Source organism: Anguilla anguilla, chromosome 8, assembly GCF_013347855.1.
Source record: "Anguilla anguilla isolate fAngAng1 chromosome 8, fAngAng1.pri, whole genome shotgun sequence".
NCBI lineage: Eukaryota > Metazoa > Chordata > Actinopteri > Anguilliformes > Anguillidae > Anguilla > Anguilla anguilla.
This window is the reverse complement of record NC_049208.1, coordinates 10,063,162-10,091,071: the sequence shown is the minus strand read 5'-3', so window position 1 is coordinate 10,091,071 and position 27,910 is coordinate 10,063,162. Positions and strand designations below refer to the sequence as shown.

General features: G+C 43.7%; 2 protein-coding genes and 1 long non-coding RNA gene across 5 annotated transcripts in view; 1 reads left to right on the top strand and 2 right to left on the bottom strand.

Annotated features, from left to right (window-relative positions):
• ankhb (ANKH inorganic pyrophosphate transport regulator b) overlaps nt 1-12,476 on the bottom strand; it is a 38,826-nt gene extending 26,350 nt beyond the window's left edge. Inside the window, exons 1-3 of one of the 3 annotated variants that reach the window (XM_035431273.1) lie at nt 11,725-12,476; nt 1,218-1,434; nt 216-334 (exon numbers count right to left, since the gene is read on the bottom strand). In XM_035431273.1, coding sequence (XP_035287164.1) covers nt 216-334; nt 1,218-1,434; nt 11,725-11,820 — 432 coding nt within the window. In that variant the 5' untranslated portion in view covers nt 11,821-12,476. The remainder of the gene's footprint in view (nt 1-215; nt 335-1,217; nt 1,435-11,724) is intronic. The other 2 variants (XM_035431270.1, XM_035431272.1) reach the window with 2 other exon arrangements.
• A 6,907-nt stretch (nt 12,477-19,383) lies between these two features.
• Nucleotides 19,384-20,963, bottom strand: LOC118234655. Its single transcript, XR_004766697.1, has 2 exons — nt 20,512-20,963; nt 19,384-19,723 (listed from the first exon to the last, which is right to left on the bottom strand). It is a non-coding gene; the product is annotated as an uncharacterized LOC118234655 (long non-coding RNA).
• Nucleotides 20,964-24,268: 3,305 nt separating this feature from the next.
• On the top strand, nt 24,269-27,377 carry LOC118234756 (transcriptional regulator Myc-B-like). The gene is made up of 3 exons (XM_035431551.1): nt 24,269-24,503; nt 25,061-25,727; nt 26,367-27,377. The coding sequence occupies exons 2-3, from the start codon at nt 25,067-25,069 to the stop codon at nt 26,939-26,941; spliced, it is 1,236 nt and encodes a 411-aa protein (XP_035287442.1). The 5' UTR covers nt 24,269-24,503; nt 25,061-25,066; the 3' UTR covers nt 26,942-27,377.
• The last annotated feature ends 533 nt before the right edge of the window (nt 27,378-27,910 follow it).

Sequence of the window (27,910 nt, the reverse complement as noted above, 5' to 3'; positions counted from 1 at the left end):
GCGTGTGCATATGGGCAGGGATTAAAACGAGCAGAGAAATTAAATTTTGAGAGCACGCGTGTGTCGGGGATTAAGAGCTCTCTTTCTAGGTCAACCACTGGCATCCATTTCGACTCCCTCTTTATCAGCCGCGAGGACGAGCGGTCTCTCCCCAACAGAATTTTTGGGGCTTAGCGGACGAGAACAGGGTAACCGGTGCCAAAAAAGACACTCACCATCGCATCCAGCAACGGGAACGCGGCCAAATAGAGGAAGGCCTTCCTGGTCTTGCTGCCCACCGAATCGTCCACGTGGTGCAGCTTGTTGATGATGTAGTATCCCAGATCGGTGTACGCTGAGAGAGAGGGAGAGAGAGAGAGAGAGAGAGAGAGAGAGAGAGAGAGAGAGAGAGAGAGAGAGACAGAGAGAGAGAGAGAGGCGAGCTCTGGTTTCAAATGGGGCCAGGGTAGAGCAGGACATTACCCGACAGGGAAACTCATTAAATTATTGAAGAACGGAGCGAATGCACTGAGCTGCGCTCCGAGTTCGGTTCCCTGCTTCTTGCTTTGCGCCAAGCAGCAGAAAGCGGAGTGGAACAGAATGTCATAGCTGCTGTGTCTCTTGCAGAAAACTGTTGACTGTGATTTCACTGCTTTCAGGAACAGGCTGTGTCCCTCTATCAAGGAGCCATGGAACAGGTCCCAGATATAAACAGCGTGGATTTATGAGCGTGTGAAACGAAGGGAACACAAGGGCCTGTATAGCCCAAGCTGGGGGTATGAGGGCAAATTATAGCCCTGCACACACCTGGTCTCATCAGTATATGTGGCTTTTGTTTTTTGTTTTTTATCATCATTGCCAATGGCCAAACTGTAGCTAATCCAATATGTGCATCATAACAAAAACTATAGCTGCTAACTTACTGAATCAAGTTCATTAAATCTCTTCACAAAAATGTTACGTCAATGTTCAAGCTACGTCAAAGTGCATTTTGTGCGCATCTTTTATATATTATGCAGAAGGTGATGTCATCAGCGTATGTCAGAATCACAGGGAAGTAATTGGAAGCACTGTTACACCCACACTCTCCATTATTTACCCGCCCCTGCTCTACTGTTTCTGAGCCCAAACCGATCGTGCCACACGGCTAAAAATGACGCCATTCATCTGAGTCAGAGCACCAGACAAGGTTCCGCCCCAGGAGGAGGGGGGGGGGGGGGGGCGGGGCCGAGACTCACCAATGAGGGTGTGGAAGATGATGGCCACAGTCCCCGCGGCGACCATGCAGAGGACGGCCTTGGTGCGGTCCCGCTTGCTGTTCACGAACACCAGGCCCACGTTCTTGAAGTCGCTCATGGGCCCGGTGAAGAACTTCATCAGGGAGTAGGCCAGCCCGTAGCTGGCCAGCATTTCGACCGCATCCTCCTTAACCGCCGCGATTCCTCTGTTAAGGGCCTGAGGAAGAGGAGGAGGAGGAGGAGGAGGAGGGGGGAGGAAGAGGAGCTGTCAGCAGGGAAGAGCTGGAAGAGCGCACCGAGTGGCACTCGCTAACTAGGGAAACTCACAATAACACGCAATCATGTCATTATTTATATTATGCATTTAAGTAAAACAAACACTTCGCTTCCAAGTTTAATTGAAGTAATTACAGAATTTCCAAAGACATCAGGCAAAATGAATAAAACAAAAACTGAAATTATGGCAGTTGATAAAAACATACAGTATTGATACAGTGTTAGATACTATATAGCTTTTAGGTAAACTAAGCATTAGGCTAAGTACAGTTTAGTGGTAGGAATAGACGAGCAGTGTTAGGCTAAATGGCTTGTCTCGTCTTACGTTATCTTATGTTATGTTATGTTATGTATCGCAGAGAGCCTTAAAGATGTTAAGTGGTAAATTAAGAGTATTAAAAATCTTGGATGCCATATTAGCGTGGACAAACCACAGCAATACAAAGATAAGTTTATTTATTCAGTTAAAGACCTCTCGGCTTGGGGCCTTTCTGTGTGGAGTTTGCATGTTCTCCCCACGTCCGCGTGGGTTTCCACCGGGTACTCCGGCTTCCTCCCACAGTCCAAAGACATGCAGGTAGGCTAGTTGGAGACTCTAAATTGCCCATAGGTATGAATGTGTGAGTGAATGGTGTGTGTGCCTTGTGTTATATTGACCCCCTGTCCAGGGTGTATTCCTGCCTCTCCCCCACTGCATGCTGGGACAGGCTCCAGCACCCCCCGTGACCCTGCTCAGTATAGATAATGGACGGATGGATAGACAGTTAAAGACCTCAGTTGACACCAGCTCCTCAGATAGATGTTTTAAGTGGCGCATTCAAAGTGACTCCCTTATACATGCCCTTTGGTATCCCGGGAAAAACACTACACCTACATTTGAGAAGTGGTAGAAGTGAAAATGGCTGTTTCCTTATGTTAATCACACGAACAGGATTGTGCCTAAAATTTGCAAACAGTCATCATTCATCATCTCGTGCACCTGGGATATGCACAAAAACAAAGGTCTGCACACGTGTCATGAATCCCATGGGATTTTTCATAGGGATTTTTCATTTTTAAGAACAAAAGTAAGAATAATTTAAGAAAGGTTTTGTGAATGAGGCCCAACGTTCCCATAATGTCCATACTTTCAGACACAGTCTAACAATGACCTTTCAGAACAACAATACTTTAAATGTTACATTTATATAGCTTTTCATTTGCTTCCATTTTATTATTGCTAGCACGGCAAACCACTTGTATTTGTATATCAAAAAAAAAATGCATTACTTCCTTGGTGAAATCTAATAATGAATCTCATCGAGACATTGACACGGTTCTCGACTGCTTATGTTCACAGGGGCATAACCCACTGACACGGGCGCCCGTGTTTCCTCATGCCTTCTCGGAAAACCACTAAGTCTCAAAACACCGATAATGTTCACTAGAGACGCTGAAGTGTCCCGCTCAACTCCCACAAGCCCGGGTATTGCAAATATGCAGTGCTCCTTTCGGCAAGACAAGACTAGTTCTGAAAGGACAACAACATTACACTCCATTTGACCTCTCTGGGAGCCTGATCACATATTACACTCCAAGGACCTTGGAAGGCTTGTGTACACATTACATAATGTTATGGCTGTAAGGCATTTCTTGTAATTTCATAAGACTACTGGACTGAATTATTTAATAATGTGAATGAACGTTTGTGAGGGAAAAACCCGTGTTTGTGTCAGGGTCATTCTCCATTGTTCTTTAAAGGTCACCAAAGCCAATCTCTGCAGTCTTATTAAACTTACATTACCCTCGTTTTAAAATCTTATCCAGTAGTTAAGAAACCTGACGACATGTTCTGCTAACCTGATAGCTTGCGCAGTATACTTGACAACATTGCAGGAATGACCTAAAGTGCTAAAAATGAAGGCTTGGGGTTACGGAGACTTGATGGATATATAATGGTGGGTCCTCAGTCAGCGTTGGAAGACGCAAAATCTCTCGCAAAACGTCTCTGCTGTCCTCATCACCACGGGACACTGATCTCACACACGTCTGCCATGCGCTTCCTAAGACATCCCTCATTCGGTTCCCTTAGGTCGTATTTAAACATTATCTTTATGTAATTGAATTAATGAACTACCCAAAATGATGACTCATTGTGCACGTGCATGCTGAGAGAAGAATAGCAGCCATGACGGACACTAAACAGCCATAATAACAGTAACGGTTTTAAAAAAATAAAAAATTTAAAAAAAAACAGTAGAGCAAAATGAAATTACACAACTGTAAAACCCTGCCCCCGTTCTGCCAGCCTGCCATGCACTAAGGCTGTTTTTACATCTGTGAGCCAAATGACACTGGTCTTCTGCAAGTAGGTCACTATATATATACTGTGTATCCAAACAAGTAAAAAAAAAAAATTAAAAATTAAAAACAGCAGCAGACCCCGTTTTACAAGCTGCTGGCATCCTGCCACATTTCCGCACAGCACACGCGTCCTCGCCTCGTGCAAGTCGGTGATGTACGCTGTCTGTGTCACTCAAGACCACGAAAGCCACAGCTCTGCCTTCACTCCACGTCCTCTCCGACGTTCCCTTTCATCGCTGAGACTGGTACTGTTTGACTCGTATTGAGATTCTTATTATTGTAACTGACAGTTTACATTCCCTGCTCTGCCGGGAGACGGATGAGCCAGTGGAATCTACAGTCGGCCGGTGAAGTATGATGAATACTGTTGCCCAGGCACAACCTATGGTGTTTAGGCGTTCTGAGCGATCTCCTTAATACAAAACGATCCACACTGTATTACGTAGGCTTTGAAAAATAGGAAAGGTTCTGACCCTGGTTACTTTTATGAACTGTCAGAACAGCAGATTTGTTATATCCCTTTAATCATAAAAGACTCATCGCCATTGTCTAAAATATGATTCAAGCTAGCCCGGATTCATCATTTACACATTAGCCTCTAATTATCGATGATCAGAGCTAGCTTGAATAAAATTTAGACAAAGGCGGGAGCCTTTCATGATGAAAGAGGAATCGCCAACGTGCTGCGCTGACAGTTCATGAAAGTAACTACATTCAGCTTTACCCATTACCATCTAATTAACGATGCCCTCCATTTTGTTTCATACATTATTCCTTGTGCTTGGATTACCTATAGAGGAGCATACTGGAAATCTGCATCTAACTGGCGCACAGGCGAGACTCTGAGGTGACTGTGAGCCCACAGCTTCTGTCACTGCACGTTTTTTAAAAGAAGAAGACATCATCGATGTGACCGGGGCTCGGTAATCCCACCATCTCTGGCCCTGGCACGGTTAACGCCCAGAGGAGTGTCCGTGGCCTTCCTAGCACGGGCGACGGTGACACAGACTGGAGTCAGTAATCGCCCCTTTTTTTGCCACCTCTCCGAACCGCACGAGCAGCGTCCCCCCCGCAGCAGGAGAGAGAACGGAGCTATTAATAGCCTCCACCTGGCCGTTGCGTAAGCGTAATCCTATTTCCCGAGCATCGCACTCACCCACATAATTACGCAAAGTCTCTCCCGCCACACCACAGCTCCTATAATAATGTGAGGGGCCAAAGAGTGGTGCTGTTGTTTCTGGGGGGGGGAGGGGGGGGGTTATGGTGTGCGTGCCAATTGTGCAGGAAAGGGATGGGTGGAGTCAGATATTCGGGCTGGCATAATGAAGGGTGGGGTCAGAGATGAGGAGACAGAGAACCTGGGAGGCGGGAGCAGCAGGAGTGGCGATGGAGGAGCTGAGGGAGAGAGGGGTTATTTATAGGGACTCAGGGGGGGTGGGGGGGTGGAGGGGGGGGGGGAAGGAGGCTGCCTGAGGCTCCAGCTCCGAGGGAGAAGCAGCAGGAGAAGGAGTGTAGTGGGGGGGGGGGGGGGGGGGGGGGGCGCGTTTAAAGATCCGCATTGGCACAAAGAAATCAATTCTTCTAAACTTGAATGGAGGGCTGAACACACCTGGGTGTGCGTCGCAGTAGACGTCGCAATGGTAGCTGTGCGCCTCTCCATTATTATTTATGAATTAAACCCGGCCGGACTCTGCTTTTATGACCGAGTGCCAAAGATAATGTGATACAGAGCAGCTCTGTACGTAAGGTACTGCGCTAGGAGGCCTTGCTACTTCGTCACCTTTAGTCTTCCCAGAGGACTTCGCCACAGCCGCTAGGACAGCATTCAATGTGAAACGGCATAGTACCGCCCGTATCTAAACCCCATACGGCTCACACAGAGCTCAGGATTAGGCCTACATCCTTATGATCACAAACCCTCTGCAGCTGGTGTTTGTGGTTGGTCCTCACTTCTTACCATCACACTTAAAGGTGCAGTATGTAATTTTGTCGAAAAAGAACACTTTTGTTCACGTTCGGCTCAATTTCCTTCACATCCCGATGGATAAAAGGTCTAAGAAAGGCTCCAAAATCAGCCACCGCACCCGAATCTTAACAACCAATCAGGACAGTTGTATGCCCTGCTTCCTGTCGCACGTTCACGGCGCTAGCAGAGCTAACAGAGCGGGCGGGGCTAAGGCTAGGGCCACATACTGCACCTTTAATTGTTTACGATTATCACATGATCGGTTCTTGTTCATTTTCACACGACTGTTCCTTTAGGTTATTGCCTGCAGACTTACATACTGCACCTTTAGGGAAGTGGGACTGATTCAGTTGCTTACAAAACCTTGCGGCTTTCATCGACCGCATTACGCAATGTAAAATTGCAAGCAACTGATGAAAAAAGTGATAATTAACATAAATGTGGAAAAAAAACAAACTGAGAAGTGGAACAACTGAATTGGCTCCCAAACCATTCCTACCACTGAGCACTCGAAATACTCTAGGATAGTTATAGTGTGCTTTATGGTCCTGTATGGATGTTAGCAATATGTATCTGATTTACCTTATAAGTCCAGGTTGGTTTACATTAGCTTATACTTACTGTCTCACATAACTCAGGTGGATGCACTTATTTTGTTTTACATTGCAAGTTGCTCGAGAAAAGAGCATGCTAAATGAATTTAGCCTAATTCAATTTAAAGGAATGCAATATAACGTAATGAATTGGCTCCCTTGCCTTCCAAATCAGCCCCTGGAACCAATTTACATCTCGGAAACCTGAAAGGCCTTTATTCAGGAGAGCCACAATCTTCTGCCTTACGCTGCAGGCTTCTTCAAGCGGTTCCCTAAACAATATGTCCACACACAGAAGACCACAGATCTTGTTGCTGCTTGTCCTGAAGAAAAAAAAAAGGAAAACTGAATCTGAGGTGAGCACAAGCAGACGACAGAGTCTCCAGGAAACTTTTGAGCCCCTGAAACAAAATGGATGCCGGGTGGGCCCCTGTCAACCTATCAAGCTTATGGAGTTTCCGACCTGCATTTTCTTTTCTTTTTTTTGCCATTTTCTCCCCAGTTTTATTCGTTATACCAATTCCCCGTGTGTATCACAATCCTGGTCCATGCGCTATCCTGTCGGTCTGGGGAGGGTGTAGACTACCATATGCCTCCTCCGATACATGTGGAGTCGCCAGCCGCTTCCTTTCACCTGACAGCGAGGAGTTTCACTGAGAGAGTGTAACGCGCAGATCCCCTCCCCGCTGAACAGGCGCCCCGACCGACCTGTAGGAGTCGCTAATGCAACGATCAGGATGCCGGTGCCCTCACCGTTGCATTAGCAACTCCTACAGGCATCCTACAGACTCCTCACCGGCATCCCATCCGCGAACATTGCCAATTGTGCTTGTAGGAATGTCTGACCAAGCCGGAAGTACCCGCTGCCGGGGATTGAACCCGGGTCTCTGCGGCAGTAGGCGAGTGCTTACACCGCTACGCTACCCAGACGGCCCCTTTATTTTTGAAAGCGTTCTCGATATCCTCCATTTTCCAACCGCTTGAAGAAGGCCGCGATCGACAGGGCATCAGCAGGCTGGGGGGGAGAAGGAAGTCTGCTGCTCCCGGGCTGTGAGAAACATGCTTTAACTGAGTCCATGATGCATCACAGCTGCCAAACAGCCAGTCACGTAGAACTAGGCCAAAGGTGAAATTTGAGGGAAAACACGGGCTATTCACAGAGATGGAAAATACCTGTGATTCCGTACCGCTGCTTTATGGGGTCTGTGTCTTCATGGGACCAGCGTGAGAGCTCGTTAGTGGGTAAAAACAGAAGCGGCCAATGGAAAATCACTCCTGCCCATCTGTTCTTGACGCGACGGCAAGCAAGTTCACGTTCGGCTCTGCACGTACCACCCAAATTAAAGCAGACGTGCCGTGTGCAGTTTTCACATTTAAGTATTTAGATTCGTTAAAACGGGAGTTAGATTAAATCATCTGCGGGTCCTTCGCTGAACTTTTACTCTGCGTCGTTTAGGAGACGCTAATGGAATTATCAGCGAAGCCCACAGAACTAGCTAGCAGCTAATTCTCTCCGAGTTAGCACTGCTTAAAGCCTCCACTTGCAATTAAGATGCGGCTCTAGAAATCAATAACCTCTCAGAGTTCACCAGACCGGACACAATAATTTCAGATTCAGAGAAATAAATTGCATCGTGTCGACGGTAAGGACAATAACAGCTGTGTACTGTATGCGAGACTTCATTATTCGCACCTAGCGCGAATGCTGGAAGCAGCTAGCACTGGAAAGGAACATGGATCACTGTGATCCACGTGGGCCAATCCAAGCATTTTTTTTAAAAACTGCGCTGAATCATGGGGACAGCCTGAAAGCCCGGCGCTTAGAGAAATGGCGCTTTCAGGGGTGAGGTGAAGGGCAATTAAAAACCATTTTGGGCAAATTTAGATCGCGGTTACGTCAACATGCGCCTCTGCCTCTCTTTATCTGCAATTTGGCACGCTTCACCAAATTCTGTCACTGGTTTCCTCTCCTCCATTTTTGTGTTTTATTGGAACTGCCCAGTGTAAATATATAAATGTAATTGCTGCAGGGCTAGCAAATTAGCCTCTGTGGCATATTTATGTAGGTGAACATCCCATTGCAGAGGCAGGGCGTTTAGGCAGTGGGCATCACAGTTTGGTGAAAATTAGGATGGAGAGCTATTCTTGCCAGGTAATTCTCCTACCCTTTCCTAGCCAGAACAGTGGGGAGACATTTGCAATATCCAAGAAATATAAACCCTGAAAGACACAACAAAACAATTCCATCAATCACTATTTGCCCATCTAAGGATCCAAAGTAGTATTTAGTGTGGGGGGACCCACAGTTCCTGAGAGAAAATGGCATCTGGTGCCACCAATTTCTCATTTCACAGGTTGAGCAATCACCCGCTGTTCTGCCCACATCTACGCGGAATGTCACAATCTTCATTTGAGTCTGCTGCATTCTGGGTAATTGTTTTCCTTCATGACAACATTATAGCACGCCACAAAGAGAAGCAGGGCCTCCGTTTGTTTAAATTACATTTGCAAATGTTAAAGTCACAGCTGTGCTTCAATTCGACACACCAGAGACCATAGTGTTTGGATTATAATATTGGAGAAAATATAGGCCAACCCACAGAATTCACCTTGAATTCAGCAAAAATACAATAATCATTTTGTTTATTCCACCAAGGCTGACTAAAAATTGATTTTGGAGATGATATACAACTCATCTCAAATATAAACTTTGACTTAGGCATATGTATTTGCATATATATAATTTACTTTATTGTTATTCTCGTTTTGTCTCATAATGTATTTATTTTTCTTCTTTTCCAAAACCTGTGTAGTTTAACTGGTCTCAGTATTCCATTTCTTGAAGTACGGTTTCTTGAAGACGTTGGTTGGCAGTATATTTATTATGTTATGTTATGTTGTCAGACTAGGATTTTTTAAACTAAATGTGTAACACTGCACGCTAGCTTCCTCTGTGTAGCTGCCACATAGGGAAAAACATTAACTGGAACCAGTTTCAATTCAATGTACCACATGTCTCAATAGTTATATCTCATGTACACACTCTTACAGTTAAGTCAGATATGTGCAATGTGTAAACTTACAGTTCTGTCAGGTATACACAACGTAAATGGATTGCATTTATATAGCGATTTTATCCAGAGCGCTTTACAATTGATGCCTCTCATTCACCCATTCACACACACCAACGGTGAAAGGCTGCCATGCAAGGTACCAATCAGCTCGTTGAGAGCAATTAGGGGTTAGGTGTCTTGCTCAGGGACACTTCGACACTCCCAGGGCGGGGGATCGAACCGGCAACCCTCCGACGGCCAGACAACCGCTCTTACCTCCTGAAGAAGGATCAGACTACATGCTCAACCAATGAAATTCGCCAAAACAAACAGAACATCCACTCTAAGAGTCTAATGATGCTGCAGTATTCTAGTTACGTTGTGCTGAGTATTCCTATTTTCCCTAGAGAGCTTTCAGCCAAAATATGGGTTAAAGTAAAAGCATTGGAAAGCTTCCATTTGTCTTGTTTTTATGATTAAAATCAAGAAGTCCCTGTCGCCATATTCCCAAATTGTTTTTCTGTATTTCAATGCGAGCCACGGCTATTCTGAGAGCTAAAATTATAGTGTGAAAAAAAAACCAACGAACAAAGCCACAGGGTCTATTTTTCCATTCCAATCATATTTATGTGCATAATTCAAATATTGTATGGTGCACAGTGTGAGATATCATCATGTTACATAGACACAGACATACAAAAAATGTATTTTGAACCACTTAGCAGCAGACAGCCAGGCTTGACTGTTCACAGGAACATAAACAGTCTGTATACTGTCATACATCTGCACGTGTGCAAACGATGTCTAATGGTTTCTGACACTGCTACATGAATAGAAGAAGTCGGAAGAGAATGGCCGTGTAGTCTAACAGTTTGGCAAATAGGCTTGCAGCTCCAAGATCGCTGGTTTAATTCCCGTGCTCTTCTGTTTTATCTGTCAGCTGTCTTTCTACATTTCAGCAGGTTGTTCAGCTAATATCCATCCGTACAAATGGACTGTATGCAACACAAATGTCACCTTGGATGAGACAAATGCCTCAAAATAAAAAAAGGGGTGACCTGGTTCTCGAAGGGGTAGGCTACTGAACCAGAGAGACTCAATGCTACCATCCTGTTAGAAAAACTGACTAGAACCAAATACTTTGCCACCCATCAGACAAATTCAGCTTGAAGGGAACCTTTATAAACTAATATTCTGTGACCGTGCAGACATCCCACATAGCAAAGCTCCCAGGCCTAATCCGGTTTTAGGCCTTCAGATCCATACAGGTAAGCAAACATTTTTGAGCCATCACACAGAAATTAGGAAACAAATTTGAGAACTCCCCATAGGTTAAATAAATAATTATGCCAGAAATGAACCAGAATACTGCCAAATCTTCAGCTCCAACACTACCTCCCACACACTCCAAACCTGAATGCAAAAATAGACCAGGTCCAAGCACAGTCTTATCTTATCGCTGAGTATTTTGAGATCATAAGCTATAGACCCCATCCCTGTGAAAATATAAAAACTGTTATGTGAAAAAAAATACTGTTTTACCACCAACACTTAGGTATTTTCATGGTGATTACATTTATGTTTCTCACACGCCATAATTATTATTGTTACCACAGCCAATGCCATCTTATCGTCTATGGGATACCAGGGCGAAATGACCTTCCAATGAAAACAAACATTCATTTCTGCCCCGAAATGAGTGACAGATCTAAACAATGATGCCAGTGCGCAGTGGGGTCGACACACGGGTGAAAATCAGCCCATCCGAAAGTGCACAATCATCTCGCTCATATTCATTTCGCATTGTTCCATCACTGAATACAACCCGACCTGTGTTAGTGGATGTTAAGCCAGCTGTTGACACGCGCACAGGTGATTAGGTCATGTTGTTTGTGTCACCGTGTTCAGATGCCCGTGCTTTCAATGGCTTCCCTGAGATTGCTTCTGTAATGGTACCCAGTCGATTCTGGCATTCTAAGTCATATTCAACGCAGCAATGCCAGCGACTGCTAGGTCGTGTTAGAAACGGATACGTCATAACGCAATGTAGCACAATCGGTGAAGATAACGGACAGAGGCGTATACTGCAAAATATGCATGGAGATATCAAGACGTTATTGTGAAATAACCTACAATAAGAAACAGTGCAGCGGAAACAAGGCGTATGACATAGCGAGGTATAAAGCTGCAATGCTCTTCATGTACACATTCCGTCGCGTCATTTTTTCGTGGTGACATGTTATTGAAACAGAACCACGATATAAAGCAATACTTGCCTGTTCCCCGAGGTCGATGGCTATGTTGGTGATAGCCAAAGGAACCAAAAAGCGGATGAGAGGCCAGTAATGCGTGAGCGCCGGGAATTTCACCATAATATCGCCGGGATGACAGCACCGAAAACATCTGCTGCGCGGAACCGCTGGGGGGAAAAAAAGATAGCGACTAACAGTACCGCTGGTGTTCTCGGTGTTTTCTAGCAGAAATCCAAAAAGATCCGGTCCGTCCCAGCACTCCTACACAACAACAGCATCAAAAACAATGATGTACCGCAGAAAAAAAGAGGAGGGCCACCAGAAACTTCTGCTGACAGCCTCTCCATTGTTCGTCCATCAGTGGTGAGAAAAATAAATACATAAAATCTGACCGGCAGTACCAATATGATTTAGCTGCAAGGTCCCTCTTTCGAAAAATACATAACCAACCGGAGAAGCTATTTCGGGGTCAGCGATTTCAGTCCGTTCTGCTCGCTATTCTGTTGTTAACGGCTCCATGGCCAAGCAGCTCTACTTTAATCATCATCGCTTAACAACACGTGGGGGTCATTTTAAAACCACTCCTCTTGCCAACGTCATCGGCTGCGCTCAGGCAACGGTACCCAGGCATATAAAACGCAGCTAAGAGACAGTCGCACAACATATAGGCTAACGTAATCGACAACCAGGTTGCGCCGATTTATTTCTGTGAAAATGTCGTTATTCTTCGACTATCATTAACGGTGCTGCTCAAGTTCATTGCCTCGGCTTCATACTGCTACCGTTGCCTGCCTCGCGCATTCGGTCACATTGAACTGTTTTTGCCTGCCATCTGATTGACAGCAGTAAATATTCACTCCCACCTGACTACAAACAGTGGAATGACAGTTGTGTTTCCTGAGCTGTTCTTATTTTAGAGCTTTGACTTTAATAAGCGCAGGAGTACGTTATGCTGCAGATGATCACTGAAACAATATCTATTTATGCTTATCATCACTGTGTTCCCACATGGCATTCAGTCTTCTATTTTGAGGAACAACACAATAAAAATATTTTTTGTGTCACAATAACAGTGTATACATAATATGTATATCACATTTTCAAAATGTTACCAGCAACACTGAGGTCATATAATGTGCCAACTACAAGCATAACAGCATCCATTTTGTTTGTTTTTTTGTTTTCATTCCTTTTATGTCCATGTCTTCATGTCAATCAGTTTCTGGTGAGAATGATGTACTGTGGCCAGTGGACTCCAGAAAATTGAGCTTGACCTTGAGCTTGATTGAATATGTAGGCCAGTGGATTGGCTGTTCTTGGGCTCTGCCATGTTGTCATGCGTGACATTGGCCCCACTGGTACAATTGCAATAGTAATTGTACAGAACATACACCACCTGAATATTTAAGAAAGTATAAGCATGTAACTTGCAAATTGAGCCTGAATCACCTGAGGCTTCATGAACTTTAATTCTTGACATTTCATTCTGGTCCCTTTTCCCATTATTCATGAAACAATCTGAATGCCAATTTCTGATATTAGCCTTAAACCAATGCATGTTTTATGTGGACATGCAGTGTACTCAGTTCTGAAATACTACAGAGAGAATGACTGCTATCAGTATGACCCCGTTTTCAGGGTGATAAAAAAGCAGATCAAAGGTTGAATTCGTACGTTGGTCTGACGCTTTATTTAGTTTGTTTAGTGCAAAACAAAATGGAAATGCTGCGTAAGTACAGAGGAAATGAACCTTTCAAGCTGACTCCACATTACGAATTTTCATCCATGGACACTTTCACATCTCTTTCACATATGACCATCGAACCTTTCTGAGCACTGTGCAAAGCTGTCAAAGGTCAGGCTAATTCTGTTCATGGTTTCACAATGGAGATAGCTGTTACTCAAGCAGTTCCTTAGCTAAGTTAAGGCTCTGTGTTAAGCTGTATGATTCAAATCATCCAATTTGGGTGAGCTCAAGCGATATTGAATTTATTACATAAGCTATTGCATAGTATTGTTGATTTTAAGTTATCCAATACAAAAATTGTAACTCTTAAATTACACATATTTCAAAAATTAATTCCACACTGAAATTGGTTGAAAGTAGAAATGTTGTGTGTGTTTCTGTGCATGTGTGTGTGTGTGTGTGTTCATGTATGCATGTGTGTGGATGCCAAATGCCAAATTTCTTGGAATGGTAAGGATTATAGATGCCTGTGGAAAACAGCCAGCGAATCTGCCTTCCTCATGGACTTGGGAAGGTCATTCCTGCACAGGGTGAAAACAGCCGGTAAACTTAATTACTGGGAATTAAGTATAAATACAGACCACAATCACAATATGGTTCAGCACACCATAAAGAGCACAGTTTTAAAGTCTGCTGATCTACAAACATAATGAGCACTCTACATGTTATTGGGAAAATGATTATTTTTAACAATTCCCTGTCTATTCAAATGTCAGATTTAACTTTTTAATTTCACTACCAAATATTACAGGTCCAGATGTATAGTCCACACAAAGGTCACTCTAGCTCTTCATTTCGAATGTAGAATGCATGATGTATTAATGTATAATGCATCTGCTTCTCAGTTTCTTGTGCATTTCAGATATGCACTGCCACCTTCTGGTGACTATAGGAAGCTGCAGTTTGTGGTAGACAGTCCAAGGACTGTGTATGTTTGACTCAACATTCTAACAAGCTTTTGATTATGTGAATAATCAAATGTACGCGAATGTCATTTTTATAGGGATAATCACATTCTTTGGTACTGTTATGACCAGACCCCTTTGTCCCGAAAATGTTTGCGCAAATCCTCAGCTACATTTCAAAACGGATAGAATGCTACAGTTACTAAAGATACAAGGTCTAAACAAGTTTAAGTGTTGTGAACGTGTAGGGACAGGAGCCTAAAACAAAAAGAGGGGTATGGCACCTGTGCCAATCAAACAACAGGAAACAGGACATACTATAGCTTTAGTTGGATTCTCGTCCATAGATATCTGTGCTCACGCGTTCATCGTAAAAGGTGCGATCTTCCTGAGCTCGGGGTGTTTTATGCAAGTTTGTTTTGAACCACAAATTCACACTTCAGGTGAGAATTATAAACTGTTTTTTTGTACGACAAAGATGACTTACTAACAGAGGTAGAAAAATCAGGGGCAGAAAACCAAAGCCTGCCCCAGTATTTTGTTCCAATCACCTGAATTTGCCAATTAGCACAATTCTTCAGCCAGGAGGTAGAACTGCATAGTGAACTCAGCTGGCTGTGTCCACAGGTGGAAGAAACACAGGGAGGGACCTTTACTTCCTGACCCCTGGACTTTCCACCGCTGCGTACACTAGAGGCAATAAAATAAAAAAACAGCATTGTCACACCTGAACCTCGAGAACATAAGCCAGACCTGGGCTGGGAACAAGTCTGGCACAGTGCTCCTGAGACCTCCTCTGTTCAGAATGAATGTTCCATCTGGGAGTCGCACATGCCTGAGTTTTTAACTGTTTGCTGAAATCAGCTGGACGTCGTGCTCTGCTCTGAAACAGAAGTGTGTGTGTGTGTGTGCGAGAGTGTGTGCAGGTTTTGTTTTAGCACTATGCACTATGACACCTGATTCAGCTAATGAAGTACCCATGGTCTTCAATCAAGTTGAATCAGGTGTCTTAGAGCTCAGCTGAAGCAAAAACCTCCACCCACACTGGCCCTTTTCAGATAAGAATGGACACGATCTGCACGACAGCACATTCATTTAGCAACACTGCTGGTGGATTCTAGCGCCACCCTGTGGTCACAATAATGATGACCTCACATCAGGAAGTGTAGGCATGTTTGGTGGCAATACCTACACTGGTATTTTTAATCACCCTGCCAAAGCAGTCCCGGCACATTACAGGAGTGATGGCGTTTTGTGAGGCCTAGTCATTGAGGACTGAGTTTATCCAGCTCAGGGGTTTGGCAGCCCTGGTCCTGGAGAGATGCAAGGGTTTGCTGGCTTCTGTACTTCCCTTGAAATCAGTCCTTAGTTCAGGCCCGGGTACCCAGGTGAGGATAGCTATAACTGTATAGTCAGCTACTTTAACGGCCCAACATTGCGTATTAACGAAAACCAACAGGCCCTGCTAGGGAACTTTTTATTATTGACTGCTCTAACTGTTCATTTCCATCATTAAAAGATAATAATGGAGAGGAATAGTAGGGCAGGAACCATTGTAGTACGACCACCAGTTATATATGGTACATATCGTTAAGCCACATAAAAAAAATCAGTTCTGTATGCGCGTCCATGAGTGGACCAGGTGCTTGGCGTAAACGTACAGCGGTAAAGAGGAATAAAAAAAGGCCCAAGGTGATACTTAATCACAGCAGCTGTGTTTTGACTTTGCTTGGTCTTTGAGTTGCTTACAGTGTGAAAATACAGGTGTGTGTGTGTGTGTGTGTGGGCGGGGGGGGGGGGGGGGGGTGAATATATATGCACAGTGACAGCGAAGAACACCCAAATAACACCTCCTATCACTGCACATAAAGTTGATCCGAGTGGATCTGAAGGAAAAAATCCACCACATAGCCGACATTATGTGCATCATAGAATACACAAAAATTGGATACAAGAAAAACTGTATTTGAGATACCATAAACAAATACAAATCATCTTGAGACAGGAGAAGAATAGAGAATTACAATATTCTGAAAAAGGTTTGCTTTCTTCCATTTGCTCATTCAGACCCTTGGGGAACATAGCATTGAGAGATTATATCCAATAGGCCTCTCTGTGTGAAAGTCTTTTCTCGTTTTCTCCTCTAGGTGGGATATCAATTTTCTGCACCAAAATATTTAATGGAGCTGACACTATGCTCTGCTCATTTAAAACGAGCAGCTACGGGGTTTTTACATTTTTATGTTTTATTTTTTTTTGTGTTTAAATAACCATGTCTGGGGTGATGAATCAAAAGAAATGAATCGATTTGAAAATGCTGCAATTTTGCAAGTATTCTGTAAAAATATACCTTGATAACAATGCCAATATGAATTTTCATTGTGAGTTCATTCATTTTTAATTAAAACCAAGGCTTGAGTAAAAACTCAGTTATACAAAATACATTCAGAAACACCTCATTCTTACAAATTTGATTTTCCCAGCCATCAGTAAGTCTTTTGCACCTTTTTGTCTTTTGTCTTTTATTATTATTATTATTATTATTATTATTATTGCATTTTTAAATATCACAATTTAATTTTGATATGCCTTGGAGTCACCAATCACGATTCCAGAACACTTAAAGGATAACACCGGTAATCATTGGCACTTTATAAAGTTGTTTCAGTAAAAAATACAAAGGCCAGGTTCTTTGTAATAGTGAATTTTGCTGACCAAAGCAACGGTGTGTCTCTTTGACTTCTTTTAGTACTTTTTTGGACAACAATGGAATTCTATGACTTACAGCATATAGGCATTGACTAGATGGACAAGAATTGCTCATTCATTGAGAGCTGGACAGACACATCATCAGTTCTGGTCTTTTCATAGGATATGTTGACAATACTGGGGGGGACAAGAAAATTACCAGGGTTACCCTTTAAGGACGGTTGTGCACGTGGGGTCTAATATTTTACTTGTACCACTCTATTATTCATACCAAGAACTCTCTGCTCATTTAATGTCCAGTATTCCATATAGCCTTATTCACTGAAGCAAGCAAACAAGCAAACAAACAAACAAGTTCGTAAATAAATGAATAAATAAATAAATAAACAGTTGCGGTTAAAGTCTGCACACTTTTTATGGACATGTTAAGGAAGAAGGGAATGACCATGTGATCTGGAGTATTCGGAGACAGGACACCTGTCGCGAGGAGCACTGTGAGCAGGAAATCTCACGCGTACACTTCTGGACCAGCGCAGTAGACCACGGAAATACAACACGGATTCCGCCTGGTGACAAATCCAATTATGGCCCTCGTGCCATCCCCCCCCCCCCCCCCCCCCCATTGCCCGCGGCTGTCCAGTTCAAGCAGACACTTTGAGGACAGTGTAAATATAGCACCTTTCAAAATGGCACCTCCCAAATTCTATGACAGTGAACCCCTCGCAGAGGTCTGCTAAGGTTTGCCAACTTGCCAGTCTTCTGTTTTTCTAAACTGAGTTTTTGTGTCTGGGCTTTTCTCACATCCTGATTCCTGAGATGAAAACTGCACCTGTGTCTCTTAGGGTAACGCACATAATCAGTTAATGCACATCATAATCATAATAGTAGGCACAATAATTCAGGTCACTATCCCTCGAATGCAACTGGAGTTTTAACGTAGGCCTATTCGTTGGTCATTAGACATGAGTCATGACCAAGGGCTCTGCCAGGGAGTTTGGGCTCCATGAAAAGATGGCGCATTGGGTTTCACCACCCGAGCCCCCCCCCCCCCCCCCATCCCTGCAGAATTACAGCACGATTTTCAGAGGGGCCACGGTCAGTCAGGGCCTTTGGAATCGTGTTAACCCCCCTCCCCCAAAACGGCACTCATGGTCACGACTATTATTAAAGGACCTAAAAGTAAACGGACGCTTATAGACTTTCTACTTTTTGGAATCCGTTGATGTTCGCTGTTCACCCACGTGGGCCGGGTGGCATTTAGCGGGGCGAGCAGCTGTCCTGCGGGCACGCAGCCTCTCTTGGACAGCGCATCGCGGGAGCCCAGAATAGCCCGACCCCCGCTAGCCTAGTCAGGGGGTTTTCTCCGTCGTGTACAGTACACCGTGCGCGCATATCCAGTTCCCCCCCCCCCACGGCACGGGACGCAGTGCCAAGGCTTCCCCGTCGCCAGAGCTCGGGTTTGGCCGCGGGCGGCTCCAGCCTGCCGACCAATTATAGACCCGGCCCGCTTCACCCTCCCTGGCCCCGCTTCATTACTAAACATGGGCCCTTCTGTCACTCGCCAGCACGTGCCTGCGAGTTCGACCGTACGGCGGCTCTGGAGCTGCAGAGGGCCTGTCCCAGAGCTACACGGGGGGAACATGCTGTTCTGCAAAGACTCGAAAGAGCGATGCTAGAAAGCTGTAGGCTGCCTCTGATGTGGGTATTCTGAGACATGCATTGCAGCCGTGTAGTATAATGGGTACAAGGGGCTGGTCTTGTAACCTAATGGTCACAGGTCCAATTCCCTGGTAGGACACTGCCGTTGTATCCTTAAGCAAGGTACTTAACTCGCATTGCTACAGTATGCATCCAGCTGCATAAATGGATGCAATGTAAATGCTACGTAGAAAAGCTATGTAAGTCGATCTGGAAAAGAGCGTCTGCTAAATGACTGTAATGCAATGTAATGTGATGTAACGCATTCGTGAGAACCGGACCACAATTCGCATTTGTGAACATACCCACTTATAACTGATTCCCGGTGCAGGCTAACAAAATATGAGCACAGTTAAGCCTGCAATATTGCACTTGGTTTAAATGTTTTCATCATGTTTGCTGCATAGTCATAATAAAGATTATGATAAAGAAAACTGTTTCCTACCTCACAAAACCCAGTCTAAACGCTTCATCTGCACCTGCCCTCCATCATTTGAGAGCGCAACTTTCCCTTAATTCCGTTCAGCCTTAAAAAACTAACAGCTAACTAACTAACTAATCAGCTAACAGATTTAACATATGCAAAGAATTCTTAACTGCAGAAACACTAAATATGTGAAGATGGGATTTTAAGAGTTCATTTTATTGTGTGAGCAGTAAGTAATTCCATGGGGTCATGGCCCAGCGATTGTCACAACTGTCTAACAAATGACTGTTGATTAAGGGTCTTTGGAAGGCCTTGAATACAGTGGTGCTGGGTACTGCTGTGCAAGCTTTAACAGCCTTTTGAGGGTGTCCAGGAGAACTTAACTGAGGCTTTATAGAGTGTTTTTTTGTAAATGTCATTTTGAAACTTGACAAGCCCTTTTATGCGTATAATTGGAGCTAACCAGATTGTTTATCACCCCTGTGACTGTCTCAAAAGATGAATGTGACATGCCCTTCCATTCAGGTAGGCACAACCCTTGAGAAAAAAAAAAAAAAAAAAACAATTAGGGGTTAATCATTCACATATAGATTCAGAAGCACTTACTGTTATTCAAATCAGCATGATAGAAGCACCAAATCTATCAAATTTGGAACATGTTTCATTTGTAATCATTGCCACGCCTGTGTTCACTGTTTCAGTGGAAATTCTTTATCTCGTGCATTTTTACTGCAGATGCTGGTTTCAAACTGCCACGGTTGACTAATGAAATCTATTAATAATAATTGGTCCGTGGACGTAACTATTTTGTTCTGATAGGCCTTTCGTAATTGGGTGCGATCATTTAAACGTTTCCACATATAGCATATATTGTATGAGAGTTGGAGTAAAATACTCCTCAATTTGTTTGCCACTGTCAGTACAAATTGCATTTGTTTAAATATGTTTGCAATAAGTACTTTAATACTATCTCACATATTATTCCAGAATTTCAGCATTGTCCCACCCACACCTCACCCTGGTTACATGAAAACCTAAGAAAATATAATGTCCCATAAACAATAAACCTTACCTAACAGATGTTCCTTAATCACAAAACACATGTGTAGTTGTGATGAGAACAACTCCAGTTTTTATAGTCATCCCGTGTAACAAACAATTGCATTGTACGAAAGCTGCAGTGAATGATTCTTCCTAGAGAGCAATCGCTACGAAGACTTGCATATCGCCGTGATGTTTTTTTTTAAACTCCTACAGTGTAGTATTGCAAGCTTGGGCTCCAAACTCCAGAAGTGACGGGTGTGGCTTTAGATGTGAGCATTTACCTTTGCAGTATTTCAGTCTGACTTTTACAAAGTACCGCACTTGGGAGAATGAGCTTCTAGGAAGGATTTAAATTTCTCTATGGGAATGGAGAACAGTCACAGGTCTGGGTAGAGTGATTAGGGCTCAAAGCCTGGTACTGGCTTCATTTGTTCTTCGCTGGAATCTTTTGTCGATCCGCAGTTTCCTGATCGGTCTTTCAGATAACCCGGAAACAGAGAAAGACGAGAGATCGTCCACAAAAAAAAGATTCCTGACATTTTCTCAGACGCTTTATAACACAATTCAGCCCCGTCTTTTGCGGGCCACAACCTTCAAAGGATTGCGCTGGGGCTGCCTGCACCAGGAGGAACCTCTCCCAAAAAAAGAATGCTAATTTCTCAGCCTTCAAAGCCATTCCTAGAGGGAAGGCTGCACGAGGCATTGCGGGCACCTGATGGGGAAAATGATAAGACTCTTCTCTGGCAGGTCACAGGGACCACGCCCATGTCCTGGTCCTCCGCAATGTGGGTCAGCCAATCAGACGGCCCACCTGCCCCTGTCAATCAATCCCGCTGCCGCATTCCAAACCACTCCTTCATCGCCCCATACTCCTCCGTTACCCCAGATCATCCCCCCTCCCCCCCCCCCCCCCCCCCCGGTTCCTTTCACCGTTCCCTTTGCCGGTGCTGATGTCATCTTAAACAGCTCTGTCGCAGGGGAAGAGTTTAGCTCTAGTGCAGCTGAATTTCATTCATAAATGCTAAACTTTATGAATAAATGTGTATGCCAATTAAATATATTCCACTGATGAACTGCAGTATCCCTGATTGACTGTAGGGTAGAGGTACAAAACAGTAGCTAAGCAGCTGGGTGCAGACAGCCTATCCTTGAGCAAGGTACTAAACCTGAGTTACTTCTGTAAAATACCCAGCTGTATAAATGCATTGCATGTAAAAATGTAAAGTGCATGTGTAACTTTCTCTGGATAACTTTCTCTGGATTCTCTAAAATGCCATAAAAATGTCACATGCAACTGCCCTGTTAATACATAGATTAACAGATTCATAGAACGACTATTTTCTCAAAAGTACATCAGCAGAAATGGAATACACAATTCCGGCATGTATTGTACTGTTCCCCTCTGGTATTGAAATGTACAGCCGTATTTTAAAACTTCAGACTTGCTGCACCGTGTAAGGACGTTTATCACCCTCACTTATCTCAAAACAAAGCCTGCTTGCGTCAGTTCATTCATGAAAATCTCGTATTTCCGTTTCAGCACTATCAACGGCATAATTCATCTACAAGGCTGATGGCAGAGTCTTATCCTGGTATGGTGGAAATCACCAGGCAACCTGACAGAAAACAATTTGCTGGACATTTGCACAGAAGTTGCAAAAAAAAAAAAAAAAAAAAAAAACACTATTGACTATAATGGCATGTGACTGCATAGTTTCTAAACTGCTCCTTGAGTAAATGCGCCAGCCCAATGATTCAGCGACAACAGTGCTGACAAATGTATGCCTCGTTCAGTTTAGCCGAAGCGCCAGACGGCGCAGGTGCTGGTGACAGATTAGGCCGCATGTTCAGGTAACAACCTGGGAATACAGAGCAAATATTGACCGAAACAGGACACTTAACAATAAACAAAGCAGCGCATTGAGCGATTCACGGCGCTCTCCGGATGCTAATTGGGTGCCACTGAGGACACAAGCTAAACGGAATATTACTGCCAAAAAAAATAAATAAGTAACTCCTCTCTGATAGCAATCCAATGCGACAAGGTTGATTTGTTCATTACAGACTTTTCAAGAAGTTCCAGGGGGGTTTTCGACGACATTTCCTGAGCTCGGTCAGACACTGGACACTCAGTCACAGACAAACAGTCCATTTAACCTGCGTAGAAACAGAAACATCTTTGCCAAAATGGAAGCCAGGACCAATACATACCCCTGATTTTTACAATCACAGCAGCTAGCTAAGGCAGAGAAAACCTAAGAAGTTTGAACACAGCCGTTGACTAGGCCCTATTGGCTACAACAGAAATGCTCGTGCACTTATGCACTTATCTAGCCTTTATGTTCAATGAACATGCACGTTCCAGTTAATATACTGTATTTATATACTATCTGACTTGTTAATACCAGAGGATAGAATACATTTGCAATACATGCATCATTACAAGTCACATGCAATTAAAGACCACCGTTACTCATAAACATAGGTCTATTAGGTCTAGAGCAGTAAACCTTAAATTAGTCAACTTGTTATATAGCCTACTAGACATAACTGCACATTCCACTGGATGGGTATTTGTTAAACAATTTCTTTTTAAATTATATATCATCCGTTTGAAAAACTCTGGTCTGTAATTGAATGTATTACAGTAACTCAGCCGTGTGTTGTCAAGGCAGCAGATGGCGCAATTGCACAATTAAATTCACTCTCTCCGTTAGGATACTATTTGAGGATTTTCAAGGTTGGTATAGGTTAAGATAAGGTATTTAATTTAACTTTTTAAAAATCACAGATGACGTGCTTCATATTAATACTATCACACACTGGCATGATTAAAAACTGACAACAAAGAATACAAGAAAGTTCTATAAAATATCGTTGCCATGTTCCCATTACTCATTTGATGCAAACATGCAATGTTCTTTGGTGTGAAAAACGTCATGTTCTTTGGTGGATATTTCAAATGCCAGCAAAGCCTTCTGTTTCCATAATCTGCTAAGGCTATAGCAGTGAATTAGCACAGAGTCACCCCGCTAATAGCGTCGCAATAATTTAATTGTTATTATTTTATTAATAGCATGTCAGCATTTAACTACAAGCCAAAACTGCACTGAGAAGTCTGAATAATACATTTGATTACATTTGACGCATTGTGGGTAATTTAATGACCGCAGCTCAGGTGAAATAATGGGAACTCTGCAGTCTGTTGCGGTCAGCTCGCGCCAAGAACGTCACGCCTTTCACACGAGTGGTGCACGTGTCCACAACTGCGTTCCAAGATCCAAGGAATGCCAATTATAAATTTGAATTAAAAAAGGGACATTGCAGTAAGCCTACATACCTCGAATGCACGCTTACGGGCAGCACCATGGCTAAGCATATCGGGTTGTAGTTTAAACACTGCAGGTGTATAATGAACAGCAGGACGAATTGTTTTTTTAAATTAATTAATATAATGCACACCAGAGAAATGTAAAATCGATCAACGCAGCGACTATCTAACATTTTTTAATGTACCGTGCCTATTACAATTTCGTTGAGTTCAAAAACCTTGCGTTGTCAGTAACACACGGTTTGCTTTAATGCAAACTTCTGCAGATATGCAACTGCAATTTCACGGTACAGTAGAGTACAATTAAATATGTGGCAGTAAAACAAGCTACTATAACTGCCTGCAAAAACCCACAACCGTCACCATCCCCTTATTTTCTGACCCCTTTTCTACTACTACTGTCAAGCTTCAGTCAGCGCACAATGTTGTTACTACAGCCCCTCCCACAGGCGAAGACCACTCCGTTTCCCTCCGCATAAAATAGTTCTCCTCCTATACAGAAATTTTGAATTGGCTGATCACAAGTTCATCATTGCGACGTGTTGTATGTTTTTAGGGCTTTGCAGTATATTATCATCACAAATGATAAACATATTCAGATTAAGTTTAATACGCAGTATTAATTTGGCGGGAAAGCATAGAGGCGGAAGGATACAGAGAAGGGCCGAAAACACTCTTGTAGTATTAAAACCCGCGGGAGCTGCTGCTCTTATTCTTGCAGTAAATGACAAGCTGCGGAGTCAGTCTCAGCTCTTTTCGGGGTGCAAGCTGTCTGCGTAGTTTGGCTACATAACCTTAGGAAAGCAAGGGCTTAGCACCAAACACCGGTGGGGACGACTCCCACTACGGATTATTACTTTCACTTGTCACTTATCATCGTGATTTATATATAGCTCCACTACTTTTCATCGAATTGAATTTTCATTTATTGTGACTGACACGGTAAGACTTTTTAGAAATATATGCAATGCGATTCATGATTTGACTTTAGCTTATTATTTCGCTATCTATGTAACGTCTGTTGACTAAATTATATGACTAATAGTTAGTGCCACAGGAATTTGTGTTATGTTGTAGTAATGACTTCAGTAGCTGCGGTTTTTATGGGAAGTGGTGTGGCATTTAAATGCCTTGGTCACGAATTTTAAATGCCGGCTGTTCTGTAACTGTCAGATGCTTCTTTCTGGCATGCCCATTATGCTCGCGTTGTCTTGGAAGGATATAAGTTACGCATATGGGGATGCTTGTGTGTTCGTTTAATATCGCTGTTCGCAGTTATTATAGCTTGAATATTGTATATTATATTTAACATGCTAAGTGTTATTCTATTATAACCGCTGTCAATTGAGTTGACACTTGGGAAGTTCATTCGAATGACATGGCTTCCTAGAAGTTGGTGTATAGAGCAATGGGTTAGCACGGAGTCTGGTTCGGTTTACAGACACTTTCCACGTTTCACCCAGCACTAATTTTCCTTCACTTCTCCTTCACATTCGTAGGCAGTCATGCCGCTGAACTCGAATATGGCGAGTAAAAACTACGATTACGACTACGATTCGGTCCAGCCCTACTTCTATATCGACAACGACGAGGATTTCTACCACTCGCAGCACAGTCAGCTTCAGCCGCCGGCTCCCAGCGAAGACATCTGGAAGAAATTCGAGCTGCTGCCCACGCCGCCCCTCTCCCCGAGTCGGCGACCCTCGCTCTCCAGCCTGTTACCGTCGAACGCGGACCAGCTGGAGATGGTGACCGAGTTTCTCGGGGATGACGTGGTCAGCCAGAGTTTCATCTGCGATGCGGACTACTCTCAATCCTTTTTGAAGTCCATCATTATTCAGGATTGCATGTGGAGCGGCTTCTCCGCCGCCGCCAAGCTGGAGAAAGTGGTTTCCGAGAGGCTAGCTTCGCTCCAGGCTGCGAGAAAGGAGACTTCGGCTTGCAGCTCCACGGACAGCAGTGCGAGCCGGACGAGCCCCAGCGTTAATTACCTTCAGGACCTCAACACCTCCGCGTCGGAATGCATTGACCCATCTGTTGTCTTCCCTTACCCACTGACCGAAAATCCAAAGCTCGACAAGACGACGGCGCCCTCGACTTTGGCACTGCCACTGGATACCCCACCTAACAGTGGCAGCAGCAGTAGCAGCAGTGATAGCGATTCAGGTATGTACAGTGCGCTCGATGGCAAATCGAGTTCGCCGATTGCTCCTTGTCGGCATTTAAGTTTACTTGCATAGCTGATTATAACGTGAAATTGTATAACGTGGATAGTGGGTGATGCCATGCATGCCATTCTTGAGAATTATTATTTCGAGACTGTGTGTGGGATGGGGGTTGGGTGTCGGTAGATCGTATAAAACCTCGTGTGGTAGCGAGCTGGATGATTGTATTTGTAATGGGAAATGACGCAGTTAGCTAAATAGCTCTTTGTGGAGGCTGTAATCAGAATCCGCCTTGATTAAAAAGCCTCGGTTGTAAAACTCCACCGGCGGCGCTGTCCTTGATGTCAAGGATGTAAAGCGTTAAGTTAAGCTACGGGTTTTGCCGTGTCAGTTGCAGTTGCGTAAGGCTCCCCCTCCCCTTCGTTAGCTCCCTCCTTCCCTCCCTCCTATCCCAAGCGCAGGAGTACTGAAGGGTAGGGTTCAATGCTGCAATGTTCAGCTGACGAGGAGAGAGGGCGGGGTGAAAAGAATTGCAGATATTTCTTGGCATTGCACACAAGGCATGCCGTGCAGCTGTACAATTTGTGTCCCATGCATTTTTCTCCCCAAAATTAATCGCATGCATTTTTCCTTTATGTAGATGACGAGGAGGATGATGAGGAGGAGGAGGAGGAGGAGGAAGAGGAGGAAATTGATGTTGTGACAGTGGAGAAGAGAAAAACGGTGAAGAGGTCTGACACGTCGGGAGTGCCAAGCAGACACCATCACAGTCCCCTGGTCCTGAAGAGATGCCACGTCCCTATTCATCAACACAATTACGCGGCTCACCCGTCGACGAGGAACGAACAGCCCGCGGTAAAAAGGATAAAGTTCGAGAGTAGCAGCAGGGTGCTCAAGCAAATCAGCAACAACCGAAAGTGCACGAGTCCACGGACATCCGACTCTGAGGATAACGACAAAAGAAGGACTCACAACGTGCTGGAACGCCAGCGGAGAAACGAACTGAAATTGAGCTTCTTTGCTTTGCGGGACGAGATACCTGAGGTAGCGAACAATGAGAAAGCCGCAAAGGTCGTTATTCTAAAAAAGGCGACAGAGTGCATCTTCAGCATGCAGTCGGACGAACACAAACTAATTTCTTTGAAAGAACAGTTAAGGAAGAAGAGCGAACAGCTGAAACACAGGCTGGAACAATTACGGAACTCTCATGTATAAATTTGGCGGGATATTTAAAGGCTTATCATGGACAGATAAAGACTGTTGCTGTGTATAGTTTTAATGTTGCATGCTAATGCAAGAAAAGTACTCAAGATTTCAGAGGTTTTGGCCACACAACCTTGTTTGGAATCAAGATTGATTGCAACAATGAAAACTGCCTCGAATTAGATTTATTTGTATTTAAGTCCTTTATTTTTATTAATAAAGTAATAAAAAGAGGCTGCACACTTACTGTCAGCCTTAACTTAAAAATTAATTTGTTTTTATTTGTTTTGTATGTTTTGTATATAAATGATTGAAAATTTGATCAGAAATGTATTTTTTGATGTTAATTATCTGAATTATCTGTGAATGTGTTTAAACCGATGGGGGTGGGTTTTATCACTGTATGACTTCCCCTCTGATTCATAAATACATTTCTTTATTAACCTTGCATCTGTTTAATTTGAATTTCTAGTAAGCCACCCATTGCTTTGTGTGTGTTTCCCCTCAGCCTTTGAAATGTAAGCCTCCCTTTCAGATGATCAGGTCTGGAGGTGAAGAAGGATGCATGTAATCTCATGTTTGGTGAGAGGCATATACACACACTCACACACACACACACTCACTCACAAGCTGTCATTCTCTTGAAGTGAAAACTGAAATATGAAAAACAAGAAACTGGTTTTTAATTACAAAAAAATATTTGCAAATGGAACTTTCGCCTTTGGTGTCAAAACAAAGTCACTGCTCAACTTAGCTACCCGAATAGTGTTTTGGCCAACCTGGGTTAAGAAATGGGTTGCATGTGCACATTTTTATCTGGGGGGAGAGGAAAATGTGCAGTGTTTCGCGGGGAAAGATGGGAGATGAAGTCCAAATACAGCTTAAATACATTGCACAACTTTCAAGAAAGAGACTACACCCGTTGCAGTGCATTTACTTACTGGACTTGCATCAAGGTCCCTCTTTCCAAGCGGCACCATA

Bases quoted from the DNA above. Each gene is read 5' to 3' on its own strand.
- LOC118234756 (XM_035431551.1), top strand. From the start codon at position 25,067: ATGCCGCTGAACTCGAATATGGCGAGTAAAAACTACGATTACGACTAC. The intron at 25,728-26,366 runs GTATGTACAGTG...TCCTTTATGTAG, and splicing joins CAGCAGTGATAGCGATTCAG to ATGACGAGGAGGATGATGAG.